Consider the following 9,953-nt stretch of genomic DNA (forward strand, 5'->3'; position numbering starts at 1 on the left):
GGTGTTGCCTTTGATGCCGACTGTCTTATTATTTTGTGCCCACAAATTATAACATTTTAAGACATCAGATTATTTTGCATTTAAAAATAAAATTGTTGGCCTTTTAAATGGAATTTTTGTACTGTCTTAAGCTGTTAGTACTTTACTTGCTCTTCGAATTATTTTGAAATAAAGTAAGGGCCTTCTGGTTGATCAAACGTTCCAACTTTAACTTAACCATGGAAAAAAACACTCATTACAAATCATAACTAAATGAATACAGCTAAAAAGTAATGATAAAAAAGGGAAATTTTTAACATCAAGGTGGATATTACGTTTTACTCATGAACTGAACTGTCTAAGACCCTGCTGCTTTGACAGGTGCACTATCCCTAGACAGGCGCACTATCCCTAGGCAAAGTTGCAACATACCGTGTTGAAGCATGATTCCCCCCCCCTCCGCTTTCTTTAAGATAACTTATTTAAAAGAGAACTCATATTGTTACCCCTAATATTGGGCCTTACAACCAGCATTCATCACCATCATGTCTACCAGTTTATAGACAGTTACTCGTCTGCCTCTTTCTTTTTTTACTTTCAGACTTATAATGCCTATCCATTTTCCTTTGGTGACTATTATCACTTTGGTAATAATGCATGCCACGCTTAGCAGGGCAACGAGAGAGAGTGCTGTCAGTTATGGGGCCCCCTTAGGCAGGCGTTCCACTGTCATTGCAAAATTTGCCTAGTTTGAGCAACTGCTGTGGTTTAAAGCTTGTCAGCCCTTGGGGGCCCCCTACTGGCCTGGGGCCCCAAGCAGTTGACTGCCTTGCCTGTTGACAAACAGCACCTCTGACTGTATCCAGGTGCAGACAGAGGATTGATTGCAGTAACACTATGTTTGATTGCCTGTGATCACTTCACTCTCAGAGAATCCCTTCTTTCTTATACTGTATGTCCACAGTCAAAACACATGGGTTAGTCCTAAATAGATGAACTGCACATAGTGACAGCTCTTGTTAAATCAGGTAGGATTTGGAGAATAAATCTAAATTAACCCTCTTAATGCCCGGACCATCTTCAATTTCAAAATCGCTTTGAGAGTTCCTGACCTAACCATGATATACGGCAACTGAGCTAAATTGTACCTTACCTTCTAATGCACATGGATTTTTTCTAGCTCCCTAGAGCCTATAGATGTTCACCTAAGGATAAAGAAATTGTTAGTGTGACACAAGAATGTTGCCTGAGAGACTGACTGTCACTGCCAAATGGGGTCCTGCGGAACGTGGCTTACACTAGCTGGATCTATCATCCTCTCTATTGGTATTGATCCGTGCTTAGTGTCGATGTTGGCACAGGGGATTAATGATCACAAACAACCATTCAGACACACAACACCAGAGCATTGCAGGAATGTACACAGTCAGTATGAGCCTACACACACAGACAACCACACTGTCCTGTACAACCAATTCGTTGTACAAAATGTTCTCATTCTACTCCTGTCGCACTGCAGTGCTCACGCTACACTGCAACAGCAAAAATCACACCCGCAATAAGCTGACTTCAGTTGATGTAGCCACAACAACTGAGCAAGTGATGTAAAACCCTCCCCTCCACACACACCGCCTTCTGCTCTCCTCTGCCTCCACCCTTCCCTCTGCAGCTGAAAACAAGAGTAGACAGATAAGCAGGCAGCCAGAGACGGACTAATCCGCCCACAGTGAAAACGTTTCAGACATCTCAGTACATGAGAATCTAGCTACACAGACAGAGACTAGGAGGGAGAGGACATGTGAGGCAATAAAGATTGACACAATTATGAGGACAAAAGGGGATTTTTTGAAATGATGGTTAAGAGTGATTTTATTTTAATCACCATCTTTTTTTTTTATCTCCATGCCCCTCAACCTTGCATTAGGACGTCATGTGCTCTGGTAAATATTGCTTTTTGCAAATCGAGCCTCTCCACCCATTTTCCTTCTTTCCAGTCCCTCAATCATATTCACCAACCATCTCTCTCCCTAGCTCTCTCTACACCCTCCACCCCCACATCATCCCTCTCTCATCCTCCCTCCTCTTCATCTCTCTTCCAGTCAGACAGAGGCTTATGTAGGTCAGTGCGTCTGGATTCTGTCTGGAGCTGCAGAAAGCCTGAGAGCTCCATGCCTGGTCCCCGTCGACCCCTGTAGAGGCTGCCCGAGCTGAGGACAACACTCCCTGGGCTACACGAGGACAGAACTAGCCTGTCTGACCTGATCCGCCCGAAGGATGTCCCTGCAACGGATGAAGAGGATGAGGGAGGAGGGGGATGCAGGGTGATATGGGGTGACTGAGTGAGAGATCAGATAGTTTATTTGGTTAGCATGCAGCTCTAAATTGGTATATCTTTATGGAGACAAGGCGTGGGAAACTGAACGGTGTTAACGCAGGATATGGGTGGTATTGAAATTGCAGTTGTCTTTGTGATCTCGGTGAAGGGAAGCAATGCGAGGGATTTTTTTAAAATGGAAATGTTTCATGCAATGTTGCCTATGCATTCTATGTACACCTCTTTCTACTCTCTGCCTAACCTATTCATTCTGCTTTATTTCTGCAGCCCTAGGTCCTCCATGTCTTCAATCGTCGACGTTTCTGCAAAAAACCACAACAACTCAAGCAAACTACAAATTCTGATGGCATGTCATCCCCCAAAAATAAATATGAATTCTGTTTTCTGTCTTCTCTTGCAGTATATCCATTTATTTGATGCTCCATGGATCCAGTTCTATGCGATGTCCTCTTCCAAAAACACTGAACGTCAAAAGTTCTATTCCTCCAAGTCATATGCCGGAAGCCCTATTGATGAAACTAAAGAGCGCAAGGATATAAAATTTTGCAAAATAGAAAAAAGATCTGTTGACGAACATATCTCCTGATTCTGCTTTCCATTTCCCCCGCTTCTCCTCTGCTCATATTTTCCGCTCCTTCCCACTCCACTGGCTTTTAGACAATGCCCCCAAAAAAACGATCGTTGTGTCAGAGAGTCTGAGAGTGGTTGAGTGCATCTGTGAGAGTTGCTGAGTGTGTGAGTGAGTATATGTATGTTTGTGAGTAAGTTTGGTATGTGCGTATTCAGTCTGCAGGAGCAAGAGTATGTCACGCTCTCATCATCAGGTTAACAGCATCAGGTCTCGTATCTACATGGATAAACTGGTGTTTTGCTGGCTCTGTCTGCTGTGAATTCCTGTGTGTGTGCTGATTTTCGTTTTTCTGCATTGCTGTGACACAGAAATCATCTTACCTGCCTCATCATCGCTATCTGGGGCCAAATTTTCCCAGTTTCCTTTATTTGACTTATTTGATTTTTTTTTCCACGTTGACCTAAGCCCTTGGATTACAGCAGCGATGGAGGACTAAGAGAGGAAGGCTCAAAAGGATTATTTCTTCTCAACAACAAATCTTTAATGTCCTTTTTCCTCATGCATTGGAATTAGTCTTGATTCACCTGTGTTTTTTATTGGTGTATCATCAAGGACACCCTCTCAATTTATCTTTGCATTCACATTACACTAAATTGCCATTTATACTCTGTTGTAGGTCTATGTATCTATGGCTCCATGACTGTTACGTGCATAAATGGGAAATGGATGTATAGGTTTTAAAAGGAAAAGAACTGGAGGAAGAAAGAAAACCAAAAAAATGATACTATTTAGAGCTTTGTCAAATGAAAGAAGATTTCCAGTATACAAAGTTGTACTTGGGGAGGCTGTGGCTCAGTTGGTAGAGTTGTTGTCTTTCAACCATAAGGTTGAGGGTTAGATCCCCAGTTCCTGCAACAACATGTCCAATGTGTCCTTGGATTAACCCCAAATTACTCTCACAGCTTTGTCAGTGGCATATGAATGAGATTAATTACTTCTGATAGTCTCACTACATAGCAACCACTACAATCAATATGTGAATGTGTAGGTGTGACATGTGGTGTAGAAGCACATCTACAATTGTAAAATATAATGAAAAATCAAGGCCTTAAAACCTCAAAAAGCTTCAGGGTAATTACTGTATATTGGATTGTATTATGTCTCCATTTGTTTGTGACTTTACTGTTTTCTTCTTTACTATCTCAAAGTAGGATTCATATCTTGTCACTGATGTACCACCAAAAGGATTCAAAGTTTTAAGTACTGTATGTTCCATGGCAATGTAACAATAACAAAGATTTTGTTGTCGTTGTGCAAGGGCTGACAGCAGTAGGAGGGTGATCTGTTGAGATGGCCACCTGCACTGTCTGCCACATCCACACAATAAACAGAGATGAAAAACTGCCGAGATGAGTCATAGAGACAGAGAAAGGGACTGTGTGTAATCAAATCAGTCCTTAGTCTTCAGTTTTTCTGGAAAGGAACTTCCCAATGGTTTAAGTTCTATCAATCCATGAAAAGCTTCTAATTCAGTTAGAGCTGGACACACATAAATACATTTAGACAGAAAAGCACACAGACACACACACAAACCTGCACACATATACACACACACACACACACACAGGCCTCATTGTGGTTGACTGTAGCTCTAGTAAATGGGTTTGTTTTATTTATTATTTTTATTATTTTTTTCCCTTTAATAGGAAGTTTTGGTGTCCAGAGGTTAGCAAACTTTTTTTCCCATAAAAATGAAAAGATAACCATTGATTATTATTATTTTTTTTTTTTAATTAGTAAAAAAGCTCAACATCAGTACATCTTCCATAAAAATGAAATGCCATTGTGACTCTTGCTTGGATCTCATACACCAGATATGTAGCTCCAGTCTTACATAACACTCCCTCATAATGACACCAACCCTTTGGGCATCAACAGAGCTGAGACAAATATGCTGTATTCTGGGTGAACACATGGCTCAGACAGGACTGAAGCTGACAAAGCGACAGGTCAGTGTAATTAAGCTCGGCAACCAAGGGCCTTGCATGTGCTGCCTGAGAGCTGCGCCTCTCTCATCAAGGTTGAGTTCTGACATTTTTGTGTATGACTTTTTACCCTGACATAGATATAGTCAGGAATTAAGAATACACATTGTTAGTGCACAAATGACTTTTTTTGTATGTAGATCTAATTAGACAAAATAAAGACAGTTCAGCCTTTGAAAAAAAGGTAACTTAAATGCCAAATTACACTTGTGTCAATCAGTTCAGGACCATAGGGGGCCTTCATCATAGTTGGTACGTCACTTCAAATTATATGATGGCAGTTTAAAGCAGCCTATCATAGCGTAAACAATTTTTATGTGCATTAACGTAACTGAATAAATATACATACACACAATGTACATGTCATCAGCTCCCCTTGGCTCTAGCCTGACATCTAGTGACACAGGCTGTAATGTAATCCTACATGACATGGACATATTTTCTAATGTAAAGGGAATTTGAAAGAGGAGGAATCTGAGCATTACATAACATGTTGAGCAGGAAGCTGTTGTTAGTGTCTGTGACTTTGTTTTTTTGTGTGCACCTATAACTATTAGCCCTCATGGTATATTTTTAAGTTTCTTGTTAACCATAGTTCACTAAATGTAAAATTTACATTAGTTTAATAGTGATGTTACATGTTGTTGTCATGATTTAATTAAAGGTTGAGCTATATTTAGGTGGGTTTACTCTCCTCTACATCTCTACTTGTCATTGCTTATCATTTACCATCCCACACAAAAGCTAAATATGGTCCATACTCATCCACATGAAAGTAATGACAAGTATATCCGTGAAAGCTTCCCCTTGCAGCAGGGGAAGGGACACTGTGTTCCTTTAACGCACACACACTAATGCGTCCTTTCACAGACAGACACACTTATAAAAACGCGCACCAAGTTCGTCTTTCTTCCAGTTGAGTCTGACAGGAATGAGGTCAGACACACCGTTCCTCATTACACATTATTATTATTACCCTTCTTCTTCTTCAGCCAATGGTAGGCTACGGGGCGTGCTTTATCCAAATATCAGGATGGAGACAGACGCTGGTTGGATAATATATCTCGCTACGAGGGTATAAGACAGCGAGGTGCCCGTTGTTGTGTTTACAATAATATTACAGCGAAAAAGGGAGACTATGAGACAGCGCAGCTGCTCCATTCAACCACATGGTTCCTCTACCGCACAGACAAGTTGCTCTACAGACAGACAGATTCATATTAGGCGCTTGCACTGCTGTTGCTCACAACACCGCGTTTTCAACGTTGCAGAACGAGTTTTCAGCCCTACTGGCAGTTGAACATTGCTGTTAAATTGTTTGTGGATTATTATTTTTTTTTCTGTGGAGGGCACTGGTAAAAGTCAAGAGACAAGGAGTCTGAAAACGGGTTGAGGTTTTACGAACAGTCTTGTTTGAACTTTTCAGCCCTCTTTGCCAGCAGTGATTTGAGTTTAAGGCGAATAAGTAAAAACGAGGGTATATCTTAAAAGCACTCGAACTTTGCTAAAGCACTGCTCTGAGCAGTATTCACCAGACTGTTAGAGGGAAAGGATGGTGCAGCACATGAGCCAGACAGAGAGCGCCCACGCTCATTCCCCAGGCGGGGACTCTACGGACACGGGAGAAATAGATTCGGAGATGGACGCGTCTCCAGCACCCGAGTCCCCCTCCGAGCGGAGCGACTTAGCCTGGTGCAAAACTCCAACAGGGCACATCAAGAGGCCAATGAACGCATTCATGGTTTGGTCACAGATCGAGAGGAGGAAGATTATGGAGCAGTCGCCGGACATGCACAATGCAGAGATCTCCAAGAGGCTGGGGAAGCGCTGGAAGCTGCTGAAAGACACAGACAAGATCCCGTTCATTCGCGAAGCGGAGCGGCTCAGACTCAAACACATGGCCGACTACCCAGACTACAAGTACCGTCCTAAGAAAAAAGTGAAGTCAGGAAGCGGAGCGAGTAAGCAGGCAGACCGCGGGGAGAAGTGCTTGGAGCGCAGCGCGAAAGCAAGCGTGAAAAGAAGCCCCGCATCAAAGGGAGGGAGCAGGTCAAACAAGCAGGGGGGCATGAAGAGTGCTTCGGAGCAGGATTATGCGTCTCCCTGTGACCACCAGGCGCTCTTCAAATTCAGGACAGCGTCTGCGGCTCGGCAGATCCCAGAGAAACGCACTGGTGAGGCGAGGCGCGGTCACTTGTTCGGCGGGGCAGGCAGCCTGGATAGCGGGCCTCCCTCCGTGGGAGTCCCAGCCAGCCCAACTTTTAGCAGCTCGGCGGAGTCCAGCGACCCGCTAAGCCTATACGAAGAGCAGAGTTCAGCTGCCAGCGAGTCGTCACACACTGCGCGCCTCAGGTATGCCCGAGCCTCTTCTCCAACACCGTCAGCCTCGCACTCTTCCTCATCGGTGTCACCCTCATCATCAGATGAAGAGTTTGAAGAAGAGCGGGTTGACCTGAACACGAACACCGGGTATGAGAGTATGTACCTGGGCAGCATGGGCTTCTCTGACACAGAGCTGGACAGGGACCTGGACTGGAGTTTCGGGGAGTGCGGTGCGGGATCTCACTTCGACTTCCCCGACTACTGCACACCAGAGGTCAGTGAAATGATCTCAGGAGACTGGCTGGAGTCCACCATCTCCAACTTGGTGTTTACCTACTAAATAGGAGATGAAACGTAACGTCCCCTATTGATTGGAACTTTTAACCTCCTTGTTCGACGTGTTCGTCCAAACCGCAATGTTTCCCCAATTCTTTCAATACTCAAGGGAGAGTGAAAACAGGAAAGAAAGGTGGTCTGCGTGCACGTTTCTGTCCAGGTACGCGCTGCTGACAGACTTGGACAGCGCTTGGTGAGCTTGACTGGAACGCGCAAGGAAATGCTTAGTTTGCATATGGACACAGGAGTGAATGTAAGCAGAGAGCAGTGAAACACAAGAGTTCAGCTAAGAAATAGGATAACTGAGACTGAAATGTTAATCTAAATGCTTTTTTTGGAGGGCGGGGGCAATTATTGAAGTGTTGGGTATTGTTCAAGGTATGAAAAAAACATTGAACAAAGGTTGCTATTCAGGTTTATTTATTTTTTCTTCCAACCTCTAAATAGTTATCAATCGATATTCGAATTATCGATGTCAACACGCATGCCCTCCAAGATGAGGAGGATATTGTTGCTCGTAAACACGTAAAATGTTAATGGTGCGTAATTATGCAATTTGTGTAATTACGCAATTTCTGTAACCATAGCACACAATTCACTATCACCAGCTTCTCTTTCAACGGCAGGACTTAAAACAGAGACTGACTTAAAACTTCAGAAACTCCTTCTGAACCTTTTTTTAAAAAAAACTCAGTGCACAATTCAGGACAAATGATTCCCGACATGCTTCTTTCTGCATATAGTTCTAACTTTGTAGTTCCTCTGTGTCAAATGTCGTTTTTTATATTGATGTATTTATACCGGCCAAATGTTTTTATACATAGAAGTATTGTCATTGTACAGGTCTCGTTTGTGTTATGTACAAGTACACCTGTAACCAGCGCGGAAGGGCTAGAAGTGTATCTTATTCAAGGTGTCTAACGTTTCTCACTTTTAAGGAGATTTGAGTGTGTCATGCTTTTCTACTTGTATTTTTGTATAAAATTTATAGAAAGGGGGTTTCTGGAGAGTGAGAAGCCTAAAAAAATGTTGATATACAATGGACATAGACTTGCGAGGGGTGGGTAGGGGGTGGGTGGCACAATCTGACCTCACACAGTGTTTACAATATTTACCCACATGCTTCTTAATGGCAGTGTGATTCAATGATTTTAGTTTCACCAGCACCACCGAGGCTCCCAGTTTGAGTGTTTATTTCCAGTAAACATGTACCAAACTAAGGTATAGGCTATGAGTGTAAGATTCCAGAGTCACTGTTGGGATAGAGTTAATACCTCTATGTGCTTTTAAAAAATAAATAAAGATAAGTTTTATTTTAACCACTGGATTGAATTTCAAACTCATTCCACTTTGCCTAGACTTTGTAGGGAGGGAGGTGTATGAAGTGCTTCTGTTATTGCGCAAACTGCATCAAAACATAGTATTTAACCTTTCTGTACCTGTTTGCTAAGTATAGCAGGCTAATTGTTTTCCTATATTATGGCATGGCAAATAGCATTTGTATTTCAGATTCAGGTATATGTAGCTAAAGCTGTTGTGTTTAAGATTTTTAAAAGAATAATTACATGAAGATATTTATGTAAACTGACTGTACAATAAGCAAAGATTGTGTGTTTTATGTATGATGATGATAAACGACAGGCACTAGGACAGCCATCTTTGGATATCCTTTTGTTTAAGAAGATTGTGGTCCAGGAGTTTGTTTATTCTTTTTTACCTTAAAGATGTCTTATCTGTCATCGATTTTTCTTTTTCATTTGTGCAATATGCTGTGTATGATCATGTGTGTCTAATCATGCCAATATCATGTAATGTTTCTAGCTCAAAACCAGCCAATGTTTGGGTCAATCACTGCCTCTCAGACCTCTGTACAGATTGTGTTTTTTTTATTTGCTATTCTTTTCTTCTAAGAAGGAAATAAAATCAGCTGGAACTGAAAAGAACAGTTGTTTTTTTTTCTGGTGTTATTTTAAATCTTCTTCACCATTTTAAAAGCTTCCACAGCAAAGCCTTATTCAAAAGATCCAATGTTTACACTCTGTGTGTGCATATACATGTGTGATTTTGTGAGTTTGCTGTATTTAAGTATGCAGATGTGAATGTGAATCATTAGCCAGCCAGTGAATCAATAGGAGTGGTCGTACTCTGTCTGATTTTTACACGTGCAGAGAACGTGGCTGCCATGGAAACACAGTATCCAAGACAGAGGCTGCACTACACTCTGTGTGTGTATGTGTATGAGGAATATGGGACACAGACTGATCCATTTAGGCGGGGCAGGGTAGATGGGGGCATCAGACGTTTCTGCAAGGCATGACTGGAATAAAGGAGGATGAGGAGGCATCTGTTGGGGGGAGAGGGGTTG

The 9,953-nt window shown here is 42.3% G+C and overlaps 1 protein-coding gene across 2 annotated transcripts; it reads left to right on the forward strand.

The window, feature by feature from the left end:
- The first annotated feature begins 1,691 nt into the window (after positions 1 to 1,691).
- sox4a (SRY-box transcription factor 4a) lies at positions 1,692 to 9,531 on the forward strand. Of its 2 annotated transcripts, none has more exons than XM_065948242.1 (2): positions 1,692 to 1,919; positions 2,011 to 9,531. In XM_065948242.1, exon 2 carries the CDS (start codon positions 6,483 to 6,485, stop codon positions 7,590 to 7,592), a length of 1,110 nt encoding a protein of 369 aa, XP_065804314.1. In that variant the 5' UTR covers positions 1,692 to 1,919; positions 2,011 to 6,482; the 3' UTR covers positions 7,593 to 9,531. The 2 variants fall into 2 exon arrangements, with proteins under 2 accessions (XP_065804314.1, XP_065804315.1); XM_065948243.1 differs by having other exon boundaries at positions 2,079 to 9,531.
- The last annotated feature ends 422 nt before the right edge of the window (positions 9,532 to 9,953 follow it).

The sequence above is a fragment of the Labrus bergylta genome, chromosome 19, assembly GCF_963930695.1.
Source record: "Labrus bergylta chromosome 19, fLabBer1.1, whole genome shotgun sequence".
NCBI classification, from domain to species: Eukaryota; Metazoa; Chordata; class Actinopteri; order Labriformes; family Labridae; genus Labrus; species Labrus bergylta.